Consider the following 27990-nt stretch of genomic DNA (forward strand, 5'->3'; position numbering starts at 1 on the left):
AGGGAACGGCTGACTCGTCTGTGAAGGACTTTATTAATAACGACTAAACTTTCCAACACTAAATTCATTAAATCCAGGCTTTTCATTCGTACTACAATTCTGTGGGGTAAGTACAGTAATCTCCCTCATTTATAGATGGGAGCAGGGAGGAGGGAGCTCAGAGAGGGTAACATTTCACCCACGGTCACACAGCCAAGAAGTGGCATAGCTGGGATGTACCCAGGTTGGACTCAAAGCCTGCCTCTGAGACACTGTACCACACTTGCTCCCTGGGAGAGGGTTTAGGAAATGAGACTCCACATGGCAGGAGAGCTTCCTCCCTGACCCCCAGGCCATGCCACCATGGCCTGAAGCTCCTAGGAAACCAGGCCTATCAAGCCTTCCCATCTGACAGCTGCCTAGAACCAGAGAAAACAGCTCTATATCATCACAGTCCATTTGAAACGCAGGCAGCACGGTTTTTTTCAAAGTACATATTTTATTTATATAGAGTAGTGCAAGTTGAACATGAATAATGGTTTCTAATCCAATTTATACAGCATCACGTGCTGGCTAGCCGTCCTGGCCATGGGTGGTGGCAGGTGGGGCTGGCCTCTGTAAAGGAAACAATAAACACTTCCACGATTTGGAAGTGATCTAAATTAGCCCAGGGATGATTTCCCGCCCCCCGACAACGTAGTCCCCAAAGCACAGACAGCTCCTTTCTCCCTTACAGGCCGCGTCGTAGGTGTGGCAAGCTTCTGGGTTCTGGCTGTTCTTCTGAGCTTTTGGCCCAAGTCCTACCAGCTCCAGGTTTTCCATGGCAACAAAACAATTATCACCTTGCCTTCGACACTCCCTTCAACCCCGGATCTTTCTTTTACTCCCATTTTCTCCCAGGGATACACTGGGCCAAGTGGAGCGGGGCTGGGCTGCTGAATTCTTCCCTTGGGAGGCCTGCTTGCAGCCTCTCAGTATTCTCTCCACCACAGTCCAACTGTCTAGTCCATTTACTAGAAATACTGCTTATCCCCTAGACCCATTCTCTGTAAGGTTAGCAGTTTCTTCCATCCCTTAGTCAATCTACAAACCTCAGGCACATGAGATTTAAAGGCACAGCCACCCCATTACCATGTCATCGGCCTGTGGTGACTGCAATATCACCTGGGGTGAGAGACTCTTTGGGTCCCTCTCATCTTTCTCCTCGACTCTGAGAGTATTCCTGCTTTAGACCGTGAGCAGAGAACAGGGACCTTGTCTCCCCATTCACCCCCATCGGGCTGGACCTCATTTCATCCCTCACCCCCAGACCATCAGAGCCCTCCCCTGGGGGAGGAGGCTGACGTGCGTTCTGTGGTCTGTGGGAGGGAGAGTCAGAATGCTTCCTGAGGGCCTGAATCAACAGAGGAACCCAGCCTGTACACTGTAACCATGATACTCACTGGGCTCAGCTTTCCAACCACAGAGCTTCTGGGACAGAAGAGAGAGGCTTTTTACAGTAAACGAGTACAGCCCTGTGTCGCTGCCCCTCTGGTCCCCGGCTCTGCTCACGTACCTGGCCAGTCCCAGCATTCTACAGCAATCCTTGCTCTTGACTCATCTATTTGCTCTCTCACTTACCCGGGATGGGCAAATCCTGTTCCATGAGGGATCCCCATCATTCCCACAGAATTAGGCTCCAGCTTAGAGTCTGCCTGCCCGTCCCTCCCCACCAGCTGCCTTATGCTCTCTGGGAGCAGGGAGGTTTGGGGTCCCCCAAACAAATCCAAGTGTCCCAAGAAGCCCAGACTCCTCCACACCCCTGCCAATGCCCCAGGGGTCAGCCCGGAGGCCACAGGGCAGCACCCATAGCACCGAGGCAAAGAGAACCCCACTGCCATGTGAGACCAGTGGTGTGGACTAAAGAGACAGGTGACAATGTCCTCTGCGGCGGCAACTCAGAAGGGCTCTTGGGCAGAAGTCGAGAAAGTAATAAAATGGCTAGAAAAACTCTTCCTACAATAAAATCCAAGCGCGGGCGTCTCCAGGGAGCAACACTGAACTCCTTGGCAGTGCGGCGTCCTGCGGAGGTGCGCTCAGAGCAGGCTGGACTCAGGACGGACCCCTCCGTCTCGCTGAGGACCAGCAGGGGCCGTGCCTCCTGCCGAGTGTGCCGCAGGGAAGTGCAGCCCGCAGGGAGGCCGGCTCTCGATTGCTCCTGGCAGAGCAACTGCAAGTCTGGTGATCCGGAAGAAACTGAGTGTCCTGCCACCATCTGGGTCTCTGTCAGAAACCCGAGAAAGGGCCTCTCAGTACCCAAAAGGATCTGAAACTTGGATTTAAAACATATAGTTTTCATTATTCAGAAGACTTTCTAAAAATAAAAATCACTTTCCCCTACAGGCCCTCAGCAATTAATTTTTGACTTTCTTTTGTTTTCTGGCTGGAAGGAGTCCTGCCCACAGCTTGTGAGGAGCACGTCCGCTGGGCCTGGCTCAGGCCCTGTGGCACGGGCCACTCCACTCTCTGTCAGTGGGTTTTCTCTGGTGCCAGGAGAGATTCAGAGCCATTGCACCCCTGCAGATCAAGAGCTCTCCTGCTCTGACAGCTCACTGGACTGAAAAACCTTAAGATAGAGACAGTCTCGGCAGAAGCACTGAGGGCCTTCCATGGAGGCGAAGTCTTAAAGGTTTGAGCACCATCTTCTGGTCAGTTTTCGGCTTTTGAGGCCAACATGCCTTTGAAAACTTCATTTACTTCGGAATGGGAAGATCCCTGAGCAGACCAGCTCAAGTGATTTGCATATCGAAATGAGGACCCACTCGGGGCAGGAGCAGATGCCTGGGGTACGTGGCCCAGCTGCCTGCACAAAGCAGGATGGCCAGACACGAACACACTGGTCACTGTTAAGGTTCCACCTTCGGTCTCCCCAGCAATGTGTGATGGCAATACAAGTCCCGACCATGACACAAATTGACCCCCTACCCCTGCTTGTACTTGGTAATGTGACATGTGCTTAGAAAAAAGGGGTGGCTTGTGTTCTGCCAGCCTGTAGCTTGAGGGTGAGTGATATAATTGGGCCCTGCCCTCCGCAAGGGATCAGGCCACACAATGTGGCAGGGGGCCCTGCCTGATGTGTAGACACTGCACTAGCAGACTTCAACCTTCTGGCATCGAGGAAAGGAAGATAAACGCCAGTAATTCCCTCCGAACGGCGGGAGCCTACATCCATCTAATTGCACTTCAGAATGGATCCCACAAACCATTAATTATCAGATTATATTTTAGGAACTGAAGATAAAAAAGCTTTGTGAAATTCAGACTCCAAGGGATCACTGACCTGCACTAACAGTGGCAGCCCGGAAGAGCTCAGACAGCAGGCCACTCACGGCGCATGAAAGACCGTGGCAGGAGGAAGAGCCAGGGGCAGTCACGGGCGCTGCTCCACCTGGCGCTGGTTCCTTAGCTACAGGACGTGATCCAGAGCAGGCGCAAGGCCTCCAGGTCAGGAGAGTTTTAGGCTTTGATTAGGGAAAGGGGATGAGGATGACATGGAAAAGCCGCAGGAACCAGCCTTCAGGTACAGAACAGCATGGAGACCATCCTGGAAAGGCAGAGACGGTCTTTGCAACTGGACGGCCTCTAGGGAAGAATTCCAGCAGGAACACTCCAAAGGCTTTGTCTGGGGAAGGGCTGACTGTACTGATAACGCGGGAATGAAGCCTTCCTTAACACGCTGCCACCTGCCCTAGGGCCACCACAATGGGGCTGGTGACCCAAGCAGCTGGGAGGGTGATACAAGTGAGGGCGGGGCAAGTGTGCTCAAGGCTGGGAGTCCCTGGACGGTCTGCTGGTGCTTGTTTCTCAGTTTAAATGGTCAGAAGGCACTGGCAGCATATGCAGCCCCACTCTGTGGGCCACGGCCCACATCCACCTGCTGTTCTGCACACGGAGGGCTGCTGGCACATCACCCCTCTGGCTGCCTTGAGGGCTCCTATCCCACTGCTCTTTCAGAAGCTACACTCCACTGGGATGGACAGCGTCACAGAGGCCACAGCAGGAGACGTGGGGGCAAACAGGCCTGCCTGCTACGGAGGGTGGTGGTGTTGACGTTGATGACTGGGACCTTGCTGGTTCTATGGAAACAATGATGCTTGTCTGTTTTCCAAGTGAGACCATTTAGGCTGGTGCCAGGCTAAGATGCCCCCTCAGGATAGCAGGGGTGGAGAGCAAAGGGCAAGCTGCGGGGTGCTCTCTCTGCAGCAAACGCAGGGCCCTCCACTGGAGGGGCAGCAGCTCACTTGGCCTCACCACAGATCAGGGTCACGGTACCATCCAGCAAATCCTCCACGGTCACAGCCACGAGTTCAGAGCTGGTCTGAGATGTCTGCGAATCTGGCAACGTCACAAACACCTGCGAGCCAGCAAGCTGGGTCTCCTCCAAAGTGATCACCTGCTCTGTTGGGGCCGCTGGCTCTGGGGTTTGGATCACCTGAAAGGGAGAGACTGTGAGGCTGCTCTGGGCAATATCCACAGGTAGCTCGGCAGAATTTACATGGTTTCATCTCACGCTGTAATGATGATATTTATGTTTTCATCTGAGGAGAGCAATTACACGTGCCTAATGGGAAGAGGCAAGTCTAACACACCAGTGATGCAAAAGAGAAGCCTGGCAAACTATTTAAATAACGCTGTGTGCTAAATTGCTGTAATTTAGCTCAGCGCGCCATCTGAGGTGCCCGGGCTCTGTGATTACACACCGGTGACCGCTGGCTCAGTTTCTCACTGGGGTGGTTTCCCTGTCTCGAGGACTACATGCGGAGGTAAGTGCCACGTGAAGGCAATGCTCCTGAAGCGGTTAGCCTTATGCTTCAATCGCGGAAGCAGGAATGGTTCACCAGAGGCCTCGGCTGGCCAAAGGGGGTGTCCCTGGACCTCGACCAGGCTAACAGCCTTCCTTGGGGGCTACGTGGCTATAGAGCTAACAGCTACGGGAGGAAGAACGGGTGGACAAAGGTGACTTCTATCAACTCACTCATTTGGCTCACCAGGCCGCACATCCCCTTCCAAATCTGCATCACCTGCTAAAGATGACGCTCCCATCTCCGGGAGAACTAGTCTGTGGGTGAGTACACCCAGCGCCTGCCCGAACCTCCATGGTGATGCTTCTGACCGTGCAGCTGAGGCCAGCTTCATGCCGCACCCTGATATCTTCCATCCAGAGTGCCCACTGAGGGCACAGCCACCACAACTCCTGACAACTAGCCAGGAGCAGAGAGCGCCCTGCACTAGACCTGAATGCACAGAAACAGGGCTGCCAAGCTCAGCCATGTCTCTGTGCTACGGGAATGAGGAGATCAATCATGATTCAATCAAAAAGCATCTAGGACAGTAGTTTTCAAACTGTTTTTCTTTTAGCAATGGAATCCTGCCCCCCCTTCCCCTCAAAGGGCATCTTACCAAGAATCCTAATATTTAAAAAAGATAAAAGCAGAGCCACTCTGGCTGCTATGGCACCAGGAGTGTCACTCAGAGGCCTGCCCCCTGACTTGCCCTCTGCTCCCCACAGAGGCCCGTAAGCACACGGTTTACAAAGGACTGCTCCATGGGACCGGGCAGGTGGACAGTCCCATCAGTTTACAGTAACTGAGTTTCTTTTCCTTTTCTGCCTGCCCTCTCTGGACAAGACGCGAAGAGCAGTAAGAGGACCAGAGTCACAAAGAGGGGCTGGGGCAAGCTTAGCGTTGAGACATCAGAAAGGTGGGCTTTTCACCCAGGTAAAAGCGAGAAACCCAGACATGTCCACATGTGCACAGCCCAGAGGAGCGAGCAGAGTGTTTCACCTGAAGTGGGTCCAACAAAGAGCTCACCCACCCTCCTCCAAGGTTTCCTGCAACTTTCACATCTCACAGTGTTTCGCAGAAGGTGGGAAGTGTGAATTGGGAGGAGAAGCCAAGGTCATTCTGCTTTTGGAAATTCTTGTTCCAGGTTCCCTCTACCCAGGGGTCATTTCAACTGTGGCCACCAGGAGACTACAGTTTTCTGTTCTGTTTGGTAAGAGGTCCAGAGAGACTCTTGTCCAAGCTCCTCTTTGTCATGAATGTACTACTTTCGGGACCCTGTGAGAGCCCCAGGGAGAGAGGCTGGGCGTTGTGACAAGCTGCCTCAGAGAACCTCAGGAACCCCATGTTAGTGCCCTCACATCCACGGGCCCCAGAATCACCTGCACCATCTGCGAGGCTGCTGCTTGGGTTTCAGTGCTTGTCACCTTTGGGTGCTCAGATTCCAAGTGGCCGTCCAGCTGGGCCTGGGAGGTGAAGAGCTCCCCACAGAGCTCACAAGGGAAGGTGCTCTCCGACTGCCTGAAGTGCTCCGTGGTCACGTGGTGCTGCAGGGCCCCGGGGAAGCGGAACGTAGCCGCGCAGTACAAGCACCTGAAGGGCTGCAAGCCTGGAGGAGGGGGCACAGACGGACGGGCTGTGGGCAGGAGGACTCAGAGAAAAAGAGCGGGGCGGGGGAGGAGCAACGAGGATCCAAGTGCCGAGGCAGGTCTGAAGGCAGATCTCCAGGTTCTGGGGGACCTGAAGCTTGTACAATTTGGGGAGCCCTCTTGAGGAAAAATAATACAAAATTATAGACAGGGAAATAGAGACAGAGCTTTGGAAAGGTCCCGTGCAGGGAGGGGCTCTGAAGCCATAGCTTCATTAGGGTAGATTCAGGCTAAATTTGCCTCTGCTGAAGCCCACTATTCACTCAACTGTAGATGAAGATGCTGACAATACTGTACTCCATCAACTCCAACAACATCTCTGAAATGGGATCCATGGCATCTTACGACCGCTATGGGCTAGGCGGCAGGTGGGTGTAACTGTCAACGACTGTGCATGTCCCAAGGGGCAGCATTAAGACTTGCAGAATGCATGTCCATGGCTTGGAAGAATCCCTAAGACAGGAGGGGTGCACATTTTTAACTCAGAGGACTCAAATGGCTTAGAGGGAGGAGGCGAGGGTGGATGTGCAGCTACATTCCCAATGCAGCAATCAAAGGAAGACTGGTTTACACACTGCTCAAGAGACCAAGACCAAGGGCCTCAGTACGTGCCCCGTCACCATGCCCTCGATGGCAGAGCGCAGGACCACATGGAATAACACGCACATCGACAATCTGACCTGAAAGCTACTCTCAGAAGCTGGATTCTTACCTTAATCTACTTATTTCTTACTCTTCCCTTTTTATGTGTGCTTACAAGAGGGCATAAAATCTATGTCAAATTAAGTCCAAAACAGCACTCAGAATAACCTGCAAATTCTAAGTAATAAGAAAGCACGGTTTAATTGACAAGTTTTCCTTTCTTAATGGTTCATCAAAAATGGTGCATCCTATAGCTGGAATTTTAGATTTAAGATAGGGCAGTAACAACGATAATCACAGGTAGCACTTAAGGGATGTGTACAGGCGCCAGGCCTCGCGTGCACTGCAGCTCACACTGTGACACACCATAACTCCGCTGCCACTCCAACACGCACTACAGTACACATTCTATTAGCTCTGTACTATACCACACTCAGTCCTCACAGCTACCCTGTGAGGTAGGCACTCCACTTGTCCCCGTTTTATAGATGAGGAAACCAAGGCACGAGGTAGTTAAGCTACTGAGCCCGGCTTGCCCAGCTCTGCATGATGGAGGTGAGAATCCTCCCTGGGCCCAGGGCTCCAGCCCCGCGGCGTCTCGGGAGGGGCACTGACCTGAATGCTGGCACTTGATGTGAACCTGCAGCAGAGCTGGCGTGGGGAAGAGCTCCTTACACTGCTCACATTCGTGGAACTTCATATCTGCGAAGCACACGAGGAAAGAAGTGGTGGGAAAGAGCAGAAGGATGGCTCTCTGAGGCTGGACAGTAACAGGGCTGGCGGTGATGGCTAACACTTGGCATGCATCTATAAGTGCCAGCATCCTTATGCCGATGATGTATGAGAGCAATCTAGCGGGAAAGAGCTCCAGTTCTGAATCCAGACAGTCTGGATGCAGAGAGGGTTGTCGTGAGAATTAAATGAGAACACACACACAGAGTGCTTAGCACAGTGTCCCGCACACAGGAAATGCTCCATAACTGCAAGCTGTTGTGGATATCCCCAAATTTACCTGACTTTCCAAAGAGAAGGAAACAGGCCCAGAAAAGAGAAGTCATTTGCCAAGGTCATGGAGATGAGGAGCACTGGAGTTAAGCTTTATAGCCAGGCCCACCTGCCACCAAAGTGACCCCCCTTCCCATGTGCTGACCGATCACCACTCAGGGGTGGGCAGGAGCGCACACTGCTCTAGGGCTCGGGGTGTGAGAACCGCTGCCACTCAAGCTACTGTTACCGATGGACTACTGTGGCATCCTTCAGGTGCGCTGGGGCAGAACAAAGGTAATGACCACAGCACAACACACCCTAACTCTGGAAGGCGGGACTTGGGAATAGAACCCATGGCTACGTTACCAAGACCCCCCCATCAGCTCACATCCCCCATCCACGGCACCCAGTTCACCTGCGTGCTCCGCTTTGATGTGCTTCTTGTGCTCAACGGTGTTGGGAAAGGTTCTGTCACAGGAGCTGCACTGGAGTGACGAGAACTTGGAAGATCGATGGTTCTGAGCAGCAAACACGTCAGGGTGGTGGGTCCGATTGTGGTACCACAGACCAGACAATTGCTGCCAAGAAATTGGGCTAATGTTAGGTCTTAGAACGTTCCAGCAAGCTGGAGAGTTCACAAGGCCCTCGTGAGAGAGAGAAAAGCGTCCTCAGGTAAGCTTATGGACCTGGAATCACGCTCTTACCTCTCACACTGAACGCTGACACAAGAGGAGAGGCTGGTGTTTAAGGGAACAAGCACCTGTGTATTCATCGAGGCCACTACAGGGCGGCTCAGCCAAGTCCTTCAGAAAGTCTCACTCCGCACAACAAGCCTATGAGGGAGGTGTCAGAGTCCGTCCAGTGAGGCGGATGCTGAGGTACAGGGGGTTAAATGACCTGCCCAAGGTCACACAATAGGTAAACAGTGGGAAAGGATTCAAACCCCAGCCTTCCGACTGGAGAATCTGTTCTTGACCTCTGGGGCTATATCTCACTGTGTCAGAGGCCCAGGTGCAGCAGAGAGGCCTGCTGGAGCAAGGGGCATGTGCTGTCCCTGCTCCATATGCAAGTGCCCCCTCCTTCCTGGGTTCCAGAGCAGCCTTGGGACCATCTCCCTACAACTCCATGGTTTCCTAGAGACCAAGCCCAGGTCTTACTTACAAGGCTTGGCACAAAGTTAGCTCTCAATTTTTGTTGAGCTGAAATTAGCTACTGTGCTTCTCTCTTTATACAAATCTTATAGATGCCAGCAAGGTTCATTCTTTTTTTCTTTGCTGAGGAAGATCTACCCTGAGCTAACATCCACTGCCAACCTTCTTCTTTTTAAGGACCATTCTTTGCTCTGTAGTTTTAGAGTTTCTCATAGATGTGGTTTCCTTTTAGTTTCACCTGGGGTTTCACTTTAGTTACATACCAAATTCTAAGGTAAAAAAAAGCAGAGTCCTTCCCCAGGAGTTAAAAAAAACAACCCAATAATTGTGCTAAACAAGATAATTCCAGGCAGTGTTACACACCCCATTGTCATTCTCACATTCCTCAACACATGGGGTCAATAGGTTCTCTAGAATGTGAGACCCAAGGGGAAAAGCAGCACTCAGTTCATGACAAGGCTGAAACCTAAGAGAAGAGGTCTCAGAACTCTCTGCTCCAGGTAAAGCTCCCCCACTGCCTTACTCTGCCCAGGTCACCTTAGAGAACCTGAGTAATTACAAGCCACATTCCTCATGAGAACCAGCCAAACCCTGGAGACAGGACGTGCTCCATAAACCACGAACACGGAAATCAAGGAAGACCACAGGGAGGGTAGGTGAGGCACGGAGGAAGAGCTCCCAGCAGAGCCTGGGGTCACCTGGTAGGCCTTGTTGCAGATGCCACAGCTGAAGGGCTTCCCTCCGACGTGGGTCACCATGTGCCGCTCGAGCATGGAAGGGGCGCTGAAGATCTTCCCGCACGTGGGGCAGGGGTGGTACTCCTTGGAGTGCACCTCGTGGATGTGCCTGCGGTGGTCCTGCAGGGTGGGGAAGCTCAGCCTGCACTTCTTGCAGTCATAGGGATCCTCCACGTCTGGTCCCACGGGGGCATCCACAAAAGTGGGGGGGAGAAACACCAGAGGCAGCCGTCAGCGAGATGGGGGTGCTGTTCACAGCCCAGATGTAAGACCCTGTTCAGAGGCACGCGGGGTCAGCGACTCCAAGGGCCGGAAGTCAGTGCATCGATCGCCCGACTACCCCACCTTCATCCAGGAGGAGGGGTTCCTGCAAGGCCTCTGGATTAACCACCTCTGTAGCATCAAATAGTCCGCCTCCATTCTTCATTTTACATCTTACAAGTTAAATTCTATTTTACTGCTTTCCAGGGAGCACTGCCCTTGCTCTTCCTCTGTCTGCAGTGGGCTTTTCTGAGTTTTCTAATTCTCTTTGGAGATTTCCAACACACTCCCCAGAGCATCACCCTTCCCTCTATTGTCAGCAGTAGACTGAGGGGAGGAATGCTCCCCATGCTCCCCACTTTAGATTCAACAATGAAACATTTTCATAGCTAAAGTTTAAGGAGTGCTGTATGACAGGCATGTTTATAGCACCTTACATATACTAACTCACTTAATCCTTCCAATAACGCTATGAGTAGGTTCTATTATCAGTCCTATTTACCAATTAGGGAAATCAAGGCTTAGAGAGTGCCCAGCGGCACGAGTAGGAGGTGGCTGAACTGGGTGACAATCCCAGCTTTCACTCCCAGGGCTATGCTCAGCTACATGCTTAACTGGACGTGCTGACACTTCAGTGGGACCTCAAAAAGAACTAACACTGATGAACGTATTTGCCGTCCCTATGGCAGGAAACTTGTCTTTTTCTGAAAGCAACAGAAAGTGACATGTTTTAGTAATAAAATCCTTTGCCCGGAAGAAAGGCCCAAACCACGAGCCAAGCTCATGTGTGCACTGATTACTTCAGGAATTCTGATAGGCAGCAGCCTTTGCTATCATTAACTAGTTTCCCTGTAGACATGAGCTCTTGAAATCTCAGTTTTACATGTCTTTTAAGAGACTTTGAAGCATTTCTCCACAAGCCATGATGTGGTCCTGTGGAAAGAGGCGAGGAGCAGTCAGTGAGAGAGGGCCTGGAGCTGGGCTGGCTGCCGAGGACATACTCTAAGGCATGGCAAAGCACTGTGGGTCCTTTACATTCTGAAAATTGCTGTCTTCCTCTTTCCTGACTCCCATGTAATGCTACTGGGAAAAGGAGACTAAAGCAGAACGTCACTTAAAGAGGTTGAGAGGACATCAAAATTGTGGCGCTGGGTCCAAGCCAAATCTCACTCATCTGGAAGTCCACTGCAACTGGATGTTTTTGGACAGCCTTGTATACTCCTTGGGGGAAGGGCTGGCACTTTATACTCCTCCTGCTTTGCCCAGTGTCCAGCAGCCACATGCAGAGCACACTGGAAAGCTGTGGCAAAGCCGTTTGTTGGCAGGCTGACAACAGACTTGAATGTGTTGACAGAGGCACATGTCTGTGAGGCACTGTATTTGCTAACAGCTAGAAACTGGGGTGTGGGGAACAGGGGTGGGGAGGGGAGGAGGCAGGAAGGGGTGCAAGGTGCATGGCATGCAAAAAAGACTCGCTTTGATGATGACACCTGAGAGAGTGGCTTTGCCAACAGTAAGAGTCTCTGGCATTTGCTGAGCACTTTCTACATATCAGGCACGGAGCGTCCTGCTTTACAGGTGGTATCTAACTAACTCTCACAACAGTCCAAGGTGGCAGCAGTGTTTTCTCTGGTTTACAGAAGGGGCATAGAAGGCTTAGAAAGGTAAAGAAACTCGTTTAAGGCCTCAAGGGAGTAAACGGAAGGTCAAGATTCAAGGCCAGGCCTGTGGTTTCAGAGCCCAAGCACTTAGCCTCCCTGATGCGCTGTGCTCATTACTCCTGTGGGAACAGGAGCGGCTGAAGATGACGGGACGTGAGCAGCCAAGCGCCGTACTGGTGAGTTCCCGATGATCTAATGAGGAATCACAGAATTTCTTTTTCCTTCCAGCGTGTGTTTTTTCTATCAGTTCTAGAAGAAGGGGAGAAAGATGGGGGCAGACCCTACTAATTGAGTGACTACAATGGCATTTGAAGACAACACTGGGCAGAGGCTTTTAAGGGCACGTGACCAGGGACCACTTACACTGGCATATGTTAACTCAGACAGTGTCTGGGTTGCTTCTACGGGGAGAGGCAGGTATGACTATAAGATGAGAGTTGGGGAAGGAGGGTCAGGGTAGAAAATAGCAGCCCAGTGGACTTCTATTAATGGGAATATTCTGGTGCTCTGCTAGCCTTCTGTTACAGAGGTTCTTTCCTTCAAACAGAATTTGCTTCTGTCAGCCGAACAGAGCCAGGTGGGCTAAAAAGAAGACAAGGAAACAGCCTGGACAGAGAAATAGGCGTCACACAATGGCATGTTAAAATGAGATTTTTCTTGAAAAAGGAATGAGGAACTCTGGGTTTTGCAGGAGAACAGGGGAGGGGAAGGCACTAATGGGGCCCAACTCTGGTGAAGTGACAACTTCTGTTATGATTTTTACATGCCTTCTCAGGGCCAGGCCTGGTGCTGGATGCCTTACATGCACAATCTCAGTACATACTGTGAAAGGTGTGCAGGTGGATGGAGAGGCCATTGGCTTGCCGAAAGCCCTTGCCACAGTCCCGGCAGACGTACGGCTTGTCGCCAGTGTGGGTCCTCACGTGGCGGGATAGCTCAATGGACTGGGCAAACACAGCATCACAGTATTGGCATGCGTACATTTTTCCTGGAAATATACATGAGTTTATTAGAGCCAGCACTACACATTTATGGCATTCCTAAAACCAAATCACATTCTGAGGCAGGTGTCAGGCAAATATAACCTGGGAGATGACATTAAAACCTCAGGCAATTTGTAAATACCGAGTGAGAGGGCTGAGCCATCCTATCAGATGGCACCTCAAACACAGGTGATCACAGAGAGGGCCTCAGTGTGGTCTCCTCACCCTGAGGAATAAGGACACAAGATTCCCCATCTGTTCACCAGCCCACACAAGTATGCAGGAGCTCATTCCACTCCCAGGAAGCAGATATACCCTTGTGCCCAGAAATATGTGAATCTGGATCCCTTGTGACATATACAGTGTGGAATCGCAATTGCACACACAGGTGAGAGACATGGAGTCAGAGAAGAGTGAAAGCTGTCCCCCAGTGACTTGCTGTAAAGTTATTACAAACCACTTGGCTTCTCTATTTTCTCAAGCACATAATGAGAATATAATGACCAGACTGCCAAAAACTATTAGAAAATACAGGTAAAGAGCAAGTCTGGAAAACTGGCATTTGTAATAAACGCTAGATCAAGAGTTCCTCCAAGCTCCCTTATGGGCCAATAGAGAAGTGGGGAAATCAATGAGGTGAGGGCCAGACCCCCACAAATCCTGTGGCCCACTTCAACTAGAGCAATTGACCTCATTTTTTATATATTGGGCTTTGAAAGCAGATTTTCTTAGGAAAAAAAGTATTTCTTGAATCAAGAGTTGAAATTATAGAGAAGCCGAGTAGTCAGTCCTTGGCCGCCTTCTCTGACTTCATTTTCTGGATGGTTTTATCTCAGAGCCTTACATCCCATCAGTACACTGACAACTCCCCATTTATATCTCTAGCTCCCAGCTTTCCCCAGAACTCCAGACTCATATATCCAACTGCCTGTCACTCTATTTCTCCACCTGGAGGTCTAATAGGTATCTCAAATTTATCATATCCAAAACAGGGCTCCTGATTCTCTGTCCCCACCACCCCAAAACACACGCACACAACACACACTCCAATTTCCCCCGCTTCAGTAAACAGCAGCATCATTTACTCAGCTGCTCATGCCAAAAACCCCAAAGCATCCTGAACTCCTCTTTCCCTCACCCCCGTCACGATCCATCATCAGTGCCTTCACTTCCACTTTCAACAACATATCCTGCAAACTGAACGTTTTCACACATTCCCTGCCCCCGGCCCGACCCCAGCACAGCTCTAGCTGAAAACCCTCACCTCTACACTGGACTACTGCAACACTCCTGTCTCCCTGTTTACATTATGCTCTTGCCCTATTACAGCTGAATGTCCAGAGTGGCCAGAATTAACTCTGACAAATGTAAATCAGATCCTATCACTCCTCTGCTCAAAACCCTCCCGTGGCTTCCTGTGGTGGCCAGAATAACGGCCCCAAAGATGTCCATACCCCAATCCCAGAAACTAGTAAATGTTGTCACCTTACGTGGCAAAAGGCACTGTGTGGATGATATTAAGCTAAGGCCCTTGAGGTGGGAAACTTATCGTGGACTGCACAAGCAGGCCCACTGCAATCACGAGGGTCCTTGTACGGGGAGGAAGGAGTCAGAGGAGGCCTGTGACAGAGTAGAGGCTACAGTGATGCAGCCACGAGCCAAGGAAAGCAGGCAGCCTCCAGAAGCTGGGAAGGCAAGGAATAAATCCTCCCCTGGAGCTTCCAAAAGGAACACACTCTGCCAAAACTTTGATTTTAGCTTCATAAGACTCATTTTGGACTTTTAACCTCCAAAGGGTAAGATAATACACTGAATTGTCACTATTCATGGTAATGTTTTAGAGCAGCAATAGAAACTAAAACACTTCGTGTAAAAACCAAAGTCCTCACCCTGGCTTGTAAGACCCTCCGAGATCTGGCTTTGGTGACCCTCTGAGCTCACCTCTCAACACTCTTCCCTCGCTGACTCTGCTTTGGCCCCTCTAGTTTTCTTTGGCCTCTCACACCGGGAAGGCCCCTTTCCGTGGAGGGGGCTCTGCACTGTGATGCTCTTCTAGATCTTCCACTGCTTCCATCTCTCACTTCATTTGGGTTTCTGCTCAGCTCTCATCTCTCAGGGGCCTTTTCTGATGATAGAAATAGGGCCCCACCCAACCCTGTCCTCTTGCCGCTTACCCTGCTTTAGTTTCTTGATAGCAATTACTACTACCTGAATTTATTTGCTGAAGCTCTGTTCTACCCAGTGGAACGTAAGCTCCAGGAGAGCAGGGTGCACCTAGTCTCACCATCCCCAGTGCCTAGAATAGAGCTGCAGAGACTCATTCACTCAGTAATGTGTTCACTGAGGGCTGGCTATTGCTGAGTACTATTCTGAGGGCGACAGATACAGCAGTGCAACAAAAAAAGACCACCAGCTCTACCCTCATGGAGCTTACATTCTAATGAGGGAGACTGACTCTAAACAAAGTAAATTACTAAAGTAGATAACTCAGATGTTAAGCACCATGCAGGGAACCTGGGGCTGAGTCACCGAGATTCTATAGAGGGTGGGCAGGAAAAGGACTCAGGGCGAAGGGAAGTGTGAGTAACGACTGGAAGGGGGTGAGGAGAGAAGCACGGAGGTGTCTGAAGAGAAAGCCCTCCAAGAAGAGGGCACGGCGGGAACATGGGCCCTGCAGCAGGGGCCCTGCAGGTGTGGGGCCTCACGTGGAGGCTGCAGCGGGAGAACAGGGCGGTGGGGGGACAGCAGTAAGAACTGAGGTCAGAGGCGCCAGGGGATTTGCTCACTTGGGGCCCAGCAGGCTGTTGTGAAGCCTTCAGATTTCACACTGAGCGAGGCAAAAAGCCTTCGTAGGGTTTTGAGCACAGAAGCAACAGGATACGGCTTAGTTTCAAAAGGCCCCCTTGGGCCTGTGTACTGAGCTCACTGTCCAGGGACGTAGTGAGAGCCAGGAGACCAGTGAGGGGGCTACACCAATCCAGGTGAGACGATGGTGGCACTAGGACTTACATATGCATGCTCCAAACAATACAGAGAATTCTCTGAGAAGCCTTACCTGACGATGCACCCCTCCTCTCTGACTGGACTAGAAACCCCTACTTCCTTCTTCTGTGTCTCCCTGGTAGCATTTCATGTTCCTCCCCAATGGCTCTGCCCCGCAACTATCTCTGTACTAGACACTCTAGACCCCCAGCTCTGTGCGCAGAGGGACTCCAGCTTAGTCACTCAGCATTGCCACTGCCCCATCCACAGCAGGGGCTCAACCAAGGATTTCTCATGCTTGAACGCCACCTCAAAGCCCACAGAATTCCTGGCGTTATGTAAATTCTCTAGCTATAATGCCATCAACCCGTGTTAGCCAGCCTCTCTTCAGGGCCTCTCACCATCAGCATCTTAAGTGCCTGTGCACATAAGCAGTCCTGGTGTGTACCTAGAAGTTTTGTGTTCTGTTTTGTTTTAATCTCCTTGAGATATATATCATGCCTAATTCCAAACAGGCTTTCAAGCAGCTCAAATAGGTAAAGTATGCAGCAGAGATGAAGAAAGTCTCCACGCCTTACCTTCTGAGTGCTTCTTCTTGGTGTGGTAGGCCAGGGCAGAGGCCTGAGTGAAGGTCATGAGGCAGTGCTTGCACATGAATGGGCGGTCCCCAGTGTGGAGGCGAAGGTGGTTCTTCAGGGTAGAATTGGCTGCAAACTTTGCCCCACACTCTTCACAGGAGAAAGGCTTCTCGTCAAAGTGCTCTGTCAGCTTGTGGTACTGCATGCCTAGGGAAGCCGGGCCAGGGACCAGAGAGACAGCAGTAAGCACCGCTGAGTGCAGCATAAGGAGACACAACAGCACTGTCTCAGGCCAGGTCTCAAGAGGAAGCACAGCACGGACCACAGGACACTGGGCCGTGCGCACTCTGACCTCAGAGAGCTGCGCTGCCCATCTGCCCACCACCCGGCACTCTGAAAGTCACCTCAGTCCCACTCCTGGTTGGACCAGGCATGAGGTGTTGTGGGTTTACCTGTCCTACGCTCTCTCTCTCTTAAAGAGGACCCAGACACCCAGAAAGAGTGAAACAAAACTCACTTTTATGTTTCATTAGGTTTATCCAACATCGGGGCAAGGGAAAATAAGTCCAACCATACATCCCGTGGTTTCCGTAATTCTTGTCTATTGTCAAGAAACAAGTGCTACGTGGAAACCAAAGAGTCAGGTGTTCAACAGCTGGTTATTATTATGAGTAATAATTGCCACAAGTTTCTGAGTACTAACTCTAGTGTAGGCACCGTACTAGGTGTTGAGCTACATTATCTTAAATCTTTATAACAATCCAAAACGGTAGGTGGTCTCAGGGTGCCTTTTTAACAGACGGGGAAATTAAAGCTCAGGGAGCCGATTCCAAAGCTCACGCTCTTCTCTAAACATTCGCCTGCCTCTGCCGGAAGCTGCTCTATTTTCTAAGCACATCCACAGCCCTACTGCAAACAACCAGAGGCAAGGCCTGGAATCCAGACTCAGTACTCAGCGTTACCATTCCCTAGTACTTCGCCTTCTCGAAGGTACCTGAGGCGTGAGCAAATTCTCTTCCGCAGAGGTCACACGTCACCGGGAGCCTCTTCTTCTTCTTCTTGGGGACGTCAGTCTCTCCACCTGCACCATGGGCTTCCAGCTGATGTTTCTCCAGCTCTTTCTTAGAATCCTTGGTCTCGTTACACTCTTTACACTGCACCTGTCTGCTCTTGGCTGCCCGGCAGCGCTTCATGTGCACCTTGAGGCGGCAGTAGAAATGGAAGCTTTTGTCACAGGCCTTACAGATGAAGCTCTTCTTGGCAGAGTCTGGGGAGGCAGACGTGTCGTTCTCTTGTTCTGGCAAGGAGCCAGCCTCTCCTTGCTCGTTCTGCTTCCCAGACTGGCGGTCTTCTTCAGCTGGCTCAGCCGCCTTTTCATCTGCTTTGTCATTGGCTTCAAGGTGAAATGTATTACTCACCTTCCACCCTTCCTCTCCATTTTCCTGAGTAAGGAAACCTGCGGAGAAGAGATATCTCATGGCTCTGGGAATTCTCTCTGTTTCTCCTTTGCTTTCTAACTTTTCTTCTTAGAGGAGAATGAAGACTACTTGGAACCTTCATAAAACTCTCAAGCAATATCATCATCTTTACTTTCTTGTAAACACAAATAGCATCATTTTACATCTATGTCTATGACTTTTCTAAGTATTGAGAGCATATAAAATAAATAAATAAGGTGGTGATGGATGAAGTGCTGCCTCTTCTCGTCAACAAGGAAACAACCTGGGGGCCTGCCAGGACCCTACCCCTGGTCTTACCAGCGTGTGCTAACTCCCGCATGACAGGCTGCAGGCTGGGGAAAGATCCGTGGATGCTGCACAGGAGGTGACATATTTCAATGGCCGAGACGGATTTCTCCATGGCTCTGCTCAGCACTGCTCTCAGAGAGGCTTCGGGGCTGGCTGTCTCAGAGGAAACGCTCAGAATCTAAATGAATACCATGAGACAAAGGCTTGTGGTTAGTATCAGCAGATTTTCTCCATGGTTTTCAAATTTTTAAAAAAAAGCTAATTTCAGGAAGGCATTGCTCCATCTATAACAAGTTTATATTTCTTGTGATAAATGTGGTAGAGAGCCCTCTTTTCCAAAAAACAAGGAAACTAACAACACAAAAAAGGGCACGTGTCAAGACAAATGCGCAAATGTAGAGAAGGTGTAAGCAAGGAAGCATTAAGTATTTTCTATGAGGAACAGCTGCTCAGAAACCACGAGTCACCCAAAGAACTTTTCTAGATCTTAATAATAAAAGCTAAGAAAACTATAGGATTTGGTTGTTGCCATTTCTATCCTGAAGATCAAGATAATTTTTCACGATATATCAATGTCTGGAGTAATTCTGCATGATCAGTGGCTTCACATTTTTAGATACTTAGATGTACCCTTTTAAACATCATTTTCTTTCATAAAGAAACAGCTCTTTAAAGGTTCAAACAGGGGCTTTAAAGAGGCCAAGAATATTATTTCAAAGCCGTCCTCTTTCAGAACATTAGAGCTATCAGCCGAAAGAGTCAGTACATGAGCAAATAAGGCTACACCGTCCAGAGAGGGCCTAACGGGATTTCCGCTTTCGAAGATAGTTTACTTCTGCTCTTTTTACGTCTGTCTAAATAAACCTGACGTCTCTGGAGGCGCACGAGACTAATTAGTGAGGCTAAGGCTGATCCACTGCAGAAGCCCCGTCTCTGAAGTACGGGGCACAGTGGAGAGTCCAGCAGAACAATCTCTCCTCTGAAGCCACACAGAAGTGTGTGCCATCTTCTTCCCATCTCAGAGTCAGACTAAGGGCACTGTCACCTGTGCAGACAGTTAGAAACCAGCCCTTCTGCACATCTTCTGTGCCTTACCTGGATCAAAAGGAGCTACAGGTAAGCGTGTACTTTAACTCTATGTTCCTTTATAATTCTTCCCCACTCAAGACACACATGATCCTGGACTGGACATCCATGAATGCCCCCCCAGTGCCCACCTGGTTTTTCTGGGATGCTGGCCACACTGTGAGAAGCATTACAGAAAATGAGTTGGCACTATTTGCTACCCCATATGGGCAAAAGCTTTGTTCTATCTATGTTTATCTTGGCTCTTTCTAGAAGCCAGACTAGTGCATGTAATAAGAGCAGTTTTACTTTCCTTTCTCTGAAAGAAGCTGCCTCTTAGAACGCGTTAGAGAGCAGCATCATGGTTCCCTCTGAGTTTACCCAGGTTCAGCCAAATGGAGTACATCTAGGTTTGAGGCACACGAACCGGGGTTCAAATCTTGGCTTCATCTCTGACCAGATGGAGCATCCCAGACATGTCACTGAAGCCCTTGAGCCCGAGTTCCCTTATCTGTAAAAGTGTGGATGACATCGCCAGCCACTTAGAGCTGGGAGGGCTGCAAGAGCAAAAGAGTTATCGACTGTTAGCTCAGCAGGCCCGGTGCACAGCAGGAGCTCCAGAGAATCGGTTCCTCCCTCAGGAGCGAGACAGTCCCGGGCGTGGACTCCGTAAAACTCTCTGAAACAAAGAGTTCCCCACCACACCTCTTTCACAGTGTCCACCAGGCTCTCGTCCTCTGAGGGAAAGCCCTTGAGTTCAGTCCTTTGCTGGATGGCCTCCAGGATCAGTTTGTGATGTCTCAGGACGGCTTCTAAGGCAGCACTTTGTGGGGTGGTCACTGAAAGAAAGAGGGATTGGAGACTCATTAATGAAACGATGAGCATTTCACTTCACCTTTTCTCAACTCAACTCTTCATAATAAGAAAACACTTCACCTATCTTCTCTTGGGAGTGAGGGCTGGGGTTGGAAGTGAGGAAAATGGCAAATGGCACTGTAATCAGAGGATAATTATTAACGTAAGCTTAGAATACTTACTGCATATTTTATTTAAAAAGCTTTACACACTCCCATGTGCTTGAACAAAACGGTCAGTCCTTACTTCTGATGGTAGGGATGTGGAAGACTACCATAGGAGAGCATGTCTGTTTTCTGGCAAGACTGACAGTAATCTCTAGCAGGGGCAAAGCCATGACAGAGGTCAGTGACCTACCTGCTCGGAAGAAAGCATCGGCCCCAGGCTCCCTTCGTATTTCCTCCACGAGCAGGTTCAGTGGGCAGCTCTTTGCCTCCTGAGCCTCCAGCAGCAGTTGCCAAACGGCTGCCGCAGAGAGAGTCTGCTTCTCTAGAACTGCTGACACCAGGGAACTGAAACCGCCCGAACCAGAGTCACGCTGCACAAGCTTCTCCATGACCTTCAAGATGCAGCACAAACACACACGTGAGGGACTTTGCAGCCACTGGCCTGGCTGCAGAGTTCTAAGTCTGAGTCCTGGGTTACAGTGAACGTACTTCTGGGGAGAAGTTCTTCAACATCCTTCACCTCTCTCAACCTGAGAGGTTTTTATACATGACAAGGTTCTTCATTCTTCCTCGTCAATGCCTTTCCTTATTACTGCAGAAATTACAACTATCCTACTTGTCACTCTGCCTTAGAAATTGAGTTACCTTCTATTTCTCCTTCTCTACTGACCCTTTAGCATTTCTCAACATGGCTGTGTGTGTATATTTATACAAGATATGAATATATTTAGGGGGCTGGCTCCGTGGCCGAGTGGCTAAGTTCGCATCTCTGCTTGGGCAGCCTGGGGTTGCCAGTTCGCATCCTGGCGCAGACCTAGCACCACTCATCAAGCCATGCTTAGTGGTGTCCCACACAGAAGAACTAGAAGGACTTGCAACTATGATATACAACTATGTACTGGGGCTTTGGGGAGAAAAAGATATATATACATATACATAAAAATATATATATATGTATTCTTTTTTTTTTTTGCTATTCTCTCATTTTACCCTCCCTCCCTCCGTCTCCCTTACCTCTCTGTCTCCAGAGGCTAAACTCTTCACACGTGGGATCATTTTTAGTAACATCTGGTTGTCAGTGAAAATCTCAGAAAGGTTTTCTTGATATCGTCTCAACAGCTCAGTCCCATAATCATCCGCACTTGCTTGGACTGTAAGGATATTAGCAAAACAATAACATTTGAAGCCGCCTTAGGGCTTCTCCTACAGAAGACGAGGGCTTACAGATGAGAGAGGCAGAGAGAGCAGCAAGAGCTCCATCTCATCCGCGGAGCAAGCTCAGCTCCTGGCTTGGGGCCTCGTACACGTGTTCAGCTCTCCTGTGGTCTACACTTAATCACTGGTGCTTCAGGGTCACAAAACCACTAACACTTTGAAAGTTAGCGCCCAGTGGTAGAAGCTAGCGATGGCTCAACAGGGGGGTAATTAGAAGGCTGCACTTGTAAGAGATGCAGACGCACAGATTCAAGGGGTGTGAGTCGGCAAGCCTGAGGTCAAGGATCCATGTGGCGCTCCAACACACACGCAGGCGTGAGTCGGGACTGTGGAGTGGAGCTGACCCACCATTCTGCTGTGTACATGCCCTCAGAGCCGATCTGTCAGGTACTCTTTTAAGAGATCATATTATTTGAAAGTAAAGAAAAATCAAAACTATCAGCCACTTCCTTTAGCTTTGCAGATATTTAAAAATTTATTCTCTTTGGCCCAGTAACTCCACTTCTGGGAATTTAACTTAAGAAATTATCTGAAGGCAAAAAAATCTATGTACAAAGATATCTGTCATAGCATAATTTTTGATGATGATGATGAAGATAACTAATATTTACTGAGTGCCTATTATGTGCTAGGCACTGTGCTAAACGTTTCACGTGTATTATCTCATAGACGCAAAAACGAACGTGACAGGTACCACTCTTATCCTCATCTCACAGAGGAGAGAATGAGGTTCAGAAAAGTTAAGCCACTTGCTCAGGTCACACAGCTACAGAAAGAGTCAGGATGCAAACCCAGACAGTGTTGACAGTCTTCACCATTATGCCACATGTGCCCCAAACAACGGCATGAATCCTTATACATACACATCCTTATGATGGAAAACTACACAGCCTTCAAAAAATAGGATTATAGGGAGATTTTTGAAACGTGGAGGAGAACGTTTATGTGATACTGTTAAATGGGGGAAATTGTAAAGTTATAAAATACGGTAGGGTATCTCAACATTGAAAAATAATGTGATAAAATATGTCAGTGTGTTAATATTGATATAATTGAGCGGTAGGATTTTAGGTTATTTTCTTCTTTAATTTTTAAATTGTTCAAGTTTGTATAAATATATATTACTTTTATAAGCTAGAAAAAAAGTTCTCTGATTTCCCAAACATCCTTTTTCTGAAAACCATCTCAGCCTCCCATGCTCCGGGATGGGTGAGAACTGGCTAGAGTTGGGCTGTTTTCCTAAGGCACAGGATGTGCACTCATTTCCCCAAACTGAATGGACCGAGAGGTAGCTTTGGGGACTGCTGGAACCAAACAGCACTCCAGTGGGAACGGGGAAATCAAGATCTGAGTGTCTGCTGCTCACGTTTGTCAACACGGCTCGTCAAAATCACGTGCTGTGTGAGCCTGTCTGCTCCTTAGGTGCTCGCAGTTGACAAGTGACAGCCCTGGGAAAGCCACTCTTAAACAAACCCTGAACCACAGGAACATCATGAGGGAGCTTCATGGACATGAGTAACTCAGATTTCAGATCTGAGCTCCAGAAATATTGAGAATCACTGGTTTGTTGCAGCCAGTTTCTGTTTTGCAATGGCATTTCTTAACATTGTCTTACACGCCCAGCATGGAACCAAAAGGGTGTGTGAAGCTATAATTTTCCGTAGGAGGGTTTCCAGTCCAGAGAGTCCACAATTAACTAATACCTGTGGTGCTCGGCAAAGCGGCTAATTTCTGCAAATTCTCCAGCAGAAGGCCCAGGTTTGGGAATGTCATCTTCACAGCCTGAAGGAGTTTTACCAAACTCTCAGCAGCAAGGGTCTTCTCTTCAGACATCCTGTGCAACAAATTTTCTATTGTCTCCTTGGGTGTTCTGCCCTCACAGCAATCCAGAATCACCTGCAGTGGCAAGCAATCAACCAGACACCAGTTACTGGCAACTCTAAATGTACCTGACACATCACTGGAAAACCTAGCAAGATGGCATTACATGATGCCCTGTCTCCAGGTCCTCCTCTGCTGGTCTCTAGCACTATTTTCATAGTCTCTTCCTTATTCTATTTCAATAAAATCCAAAACATTCTCCAGAAAAACAGCTCTATGAAAATCTTTCTTTCTCAATTGCAGGTCTGAGTACATTCTTTGCCTTCAACAGTTTGCATTTTGTGAAGATATTCTTACACTAGGCCCATAGGACAGAGCAAGTGGCTTACGTCTAACCTGATTCCTTAGATTTAGTTCGTTCAGACACCAAGATTGAGAAACAGACTGGCAACTAATACACTTACAGTGTTCTTCAATCTCTGTTCAGTAAAGTACACGACAGTCATACAGACTGTAATTTCAGAGCAATTCTATTATTTTCCTTCCTTTTGTAATTTGCATAGCAACCTGAATACCCAGATAATTTATACATTAGTCTGTGGCCTCCAAAATAATAGCTTAGATGTGCATTTCTGGATTACTTTTCTTGTGGATTCTTTATTATCTACCCTTCTCATTCTCAACAGCCACATACATCAGCTCCAGCCATCATCCTACAATTCCACTCCCTTCTTCTTCCTTTGTGTGCTAGGGGATGTTCTGAGTCAAGAGGGCACAGGGCTTCAGCAAAAGGTTGAAAAATAAAACATGTGACAGCTATTTTACAGATATTTTCCTATTACAATAGAACTGTTCCTAATGGATTACGACTCAATATGCTAACTCAGTTCTCATGAAGCTGATAATATGGGGAATTATTTTAATACACGTAATCTACAGATTCATAGTAACTGAATTTTGAGCTTTCCTTTGGGAAAATGCCAGCTCTCAGGAAAAACAGTCAAGCAGATAAGTCACGGTAGCATGCCAGAGGATGGCATTATCAAATTAACTCTCATTTTAAAATAATGAACTTAGCTAGAAAACCAAATTGGTTTTACATATATGAAAGGAATGTATATATTATAAATCAAGTTGTCATATTCCTTGTCAGTACAGAACATAGTCATTCTCTGTTTAAGGTCTAATATATATTAGATTTCTACTAAATGAATCACAATTTAAAATTTAAGAGCTTTTATCTAAAAACCATACTGATTTCACTGCTACCTCTTGGTTCCTACGCAATAATCTGATACATAATGAGGCAGCCAGATACTATAAAGAGTGGGTATGGGCTTCAAAGACACACAGGGCTAGTTAGAACACAAGTTCTAAATTTATTGCCTGTGTGACCTTAGGCAAGTTATTAATTCTTTGAACCTTATTTTCCTCATGTGCAAAAGAAGATAACAATATCAACTCTTGTGTAGTTGTTATGAGGATTCTATAAAATGAGGTTGTTTTTTGTAGAGTAACATAACTCCTAGGACATACGTGATCTTTAAATGGCAGTGGTTCTTGATATTATCAGGAAGCAGTATGCACAGTGGTTACCGTACTCACATTACGAGAACATACTTTGTTTAGAAGTCTGGCTTCCAGTTTGGCCCCAAGCAGCTGTGTCTTTGGGTGAGTTGCGTAACCTTCTCAAGCATCTGCTTCCTCATCTGTAAAGTCAGGGTACTATCCATGACTTAATAAACTTGCCACGAGGGTAGCATTTAGCGATGTTTAAACGGCCCTCGGCACACTGCTTGGCACACAGCAAGTGATAAATAAACGGCAGCTGTACTAAGTGCTACTTTTGTACCTGTTTCTAATCCTGAAGTAAGGACATTGCTATTTTCCACTTCTTACAGAACCAAAGGTGTGTATACACAAGGGCCATGCACCCCGACTAGCATCATTCCAGATGATGGCACAGTTCTAAAAGTTCTGAGTGCATGCTCCACATGCTGTCAAGGCGCTGTGACTAGTCAATCAACATTCACCTCGACACTCCCGCTTTATTACTTTGCTTCAATTTGCGTGAGAAGGAGCAGCTTAATGAAGCTCTGGTGGAACCCCAATCCTAAGGAGTGCTTTTGTGATTTATAACTAACTTAAGTTCTTCTGCTTCAGCCCTTTCTGTCAAGTAAACTGAAAGTGACAGAAGAAAATGACAGTGGGTCTGTCTTGCTGCAGAAAATGAGGCTGAATTTGGGTTCTACCCATAAATGCTGTTTTACCAAGATAATGAAACAGTTCAAAGGACATGTTCAATCTAGCTAATAAAGAAGAGGTTTAAAAAAAAAAAAGGAGAGGTTCGAATGAGTAACCGAATGAAATCACTAACAGGGAGTCAGGTACTTCTAGATCTACGGCAACTTACTTTAACCGAGTGCCTGAAATTACCCTTAATCTGAAGTCTAAGGAGAAAACAAGGGTGTAATCTTATTTTGTACATTATCTTTCTCTAAGAAGTTCAAAGGAGTTAAAATTTTAAAAACATAACTTGCAAAATATAATTCTGCGATTAAAGATTGTTCCCATTTTATACGAAAAAATAGCAGTATATGATCGCTGAGAAAGAGAAATCCAGGATCCAGTCATCACTCGGGACCCAGTGCACAGCCATTGCACCAGTTGTTTCTAAACAATTTCTCTCTTGAACATTTAAGCCACTTCTCACAGTTTTAAGAACTGATGCCACAAAAGTTCTATCTGTCCCTACTCCTCCCTTCCAGATATAAAAATATTTTTAGCACAAAGTTGAAATCAATAACAGCTACAAACACAGTTATCTAGTTGACTTGAGAAGTCATGCCAGCAGTTTTACGAGGATTTTAGTAGCTGGCTGGTGGGAGAGTAAATTGGTACAACCTTCCTGAAGGGCACTTTGGCAGTGTATACCAACCACTTGAGAATTTTTACACTCTCGATTCCCAAACTCCTCTTCCTAGAAATTATTCTAAGGAAATAATTTGAGAAGTATGCAAAGATTTCAGTGCAAGGATGTTCTCTGCAACATCACTTACAATAGCAAAATATTGGAAAAGCAAAATATTGGAAACAAATACCCCAAAATAAAGAATTAATGAATTAGGGCACATCCATTAGACAGAATACAATACAGCTACCAAAATGCATACTGTAGGTATGGAACTGTATTCACAATATATTAAATAAAAAAAACAAAGTTACAAAACTGGATGATAACCCCATCTCTGGATGATTCCAATCAGAAAGACTGGGAGCACACGCTCTAAAATGTCAGCAGTGATCATCTCTGAGTGGGGAGATGATGAGAGATTTGAATTTTTTTTCTGTTTGTTTTCCCAATTTTCTACAGATGAACAGTGTTATCATTTCTGTAAAGAGGAAAAGTGTCATAATAATTACAAATGTGGCCAAACACTTTAATTCTTGGGGAACCGTTTTATACTAAAAACTCATCGAGTCGGAGTGGGAATATCCATCCATCCATGCATCTAAACACCAGGGTGCAGCTGCAATGTGCAAGGCCGCAGTGAGCTGCCACAAGGGATACAAAGAGGCGTGCATCCAGATCTGAACTTCAAGGGGCTTACTATGTAGTACACACAAAAATACCGCAAGGTAAAAAGTGCTGTGTGCCACAGAAGAGGTTTAAGAAAGGGCTATCTGAATTCAGAGGGGAGGAAGATACTCCACACAGTTACCCTTTTCTCAGGGCCAGGCAGGAATTCCTCCTTGGCTGTTTCCAGGAACTCCACAATAGGTCTCAGCTGTGTTACACACTGGATCAGGTCCTCTTTGTGTTCCAGCAACAGAACAGACAAGGTCTTTCCCTCCTCCGTGCTCCCTGGGGGAGGAAGAGCTAGAGACGCACAAGAGCAGCGAGTCAACTTGAAGAAAATGACAGCATGGTTTGTCAGGAGAGATCTAACAGAATAGTAAAGTGATTCTCAGCCTATGCTGAGCACCCGAATGCAGAATCTCTTTTTGGAGAGAAAAATACTTTATTATTCTGTTTAAACTCTATGAAAGGAAAAATGTTTCATTTATCTGTCGAAACACAAAGCTGCAGAGCCAGCCAGAGGTTAACTTCTGGTTGGCAAGGCCACTGCTTTGTACCTAACCCAAATGAGAGAAACTTCAGCCTTTAAGTGCTGTCGGCGAACCAGCTCACCCTGGGCACTCAGAACATCGATTTGGATGGGTGGCTTTTTGAAGGGCAGGAGAACATTGATTCCAACTGCAAGATGTCAGACTAGTTAACTAGGGGATAGAAATGGAGATTCAAATTTAGTTTGTATGTATTTAACACGCAGCTTCTGGCATTACATGTAGAATTTATGCGAAAATCACTTAACAATAACCAAGCCACTGAAGACATGTATGGCTGGAGCCAACCTTACAGCATCTTCCCAGAACAAAGCTCAGTGACTCGGGGGGACAGGCTTCCTCCTACCTTTTGGCCGCACTGCTTCTACATCCTCCGGCTTGCTGTCTAACAGCGCTGTCTTTACTGCAGGGTTAGAATCTTGGTACAGCCTCAACAGGGACACGACAGTCTGAACATCCAGGCTCTCATCTCTTACTTTATCCAGGATTCTCTGGAATGCTGCATGTCCTTCTTCACCCTCAAGACATCCCATTATGGTCTGTGGAACACAAGTACCCAGA

The 27990-nt window shown here is 48.0% G+C and overlaps 1 protein-coding gene across 2 annotated transcripts in view; it reads right to left on the reverse strand.

The window, feature by feature from the left end:
- Positions 1-457: 457 nt before the first annotated feature.
- Positions 458-27990, reverse strand: part of ZBTB40 (zinc finger and BTB domain containing 40) — a 77477-nt gene continuing 49944 nt past the window's right edge. For both annotated transcript variants that reach the window (XM_044769960.2, XM_070510734.1), the window contains 15 exons: positions 27776-27968; positions 27024-27181; positions 23184-23376; positions 21280-21416; positions 20456-20657; positions 19949-20082; positions 18188-18356; positions 17425-17886; positions 16431-16637; positions 12711-12875; positions 9927-10141; positions 8493-8655; positions 7706-7792; positions 6182-6408; positions 458-4450 (listed from right to left, as the gene is read on the reverse strand). In XM_044769960.2, the coding sequence (XP_044625895.2) occupies positions 4256-4450; positions 6182-6408; positions 7706-7792; positions 8493-8655; positions 9927-10141; positions 12711-12875; positions 16431-16637; positions 17425-17886; positions 18188-18356; positions 19949-20082; positions 20456-20657; positions 21280-21416; positions 23184-23376; positions 27024-27181; positions 27776-27968 (2907 nt within the window). In that variant the 3' untranslated portion in view covers positions 458-4255. The remainder of the gene's footprint in view (positions 4451-6181; positions 6409-7705; positions 7793-8492; positions 8656-9926; positions 10142-12710; positions 12876-16430; positions 16638-17424; positions 17887-18187; positions 18357-19948; positions 20083-20455; positions 20658-21279; positions 21417-23183; positions 23377-27023; positions 27182-27775; positions 27969-27990) is intronic.

This window comes from Equus asinus, chromosome 5 (genome assembly GCF_041296235.1).
Source record: "Equus asinus isolate D_3611 breed Donkey chromosome 5, EquAss-T2T_v2, whole genome shotgun sequence".
Taxonomy (NCBI): Eukaryota; Metazoa; Chordata; class Mammalia; order Perissodactyla; family Equidae; genus Equus; species Equus asinus.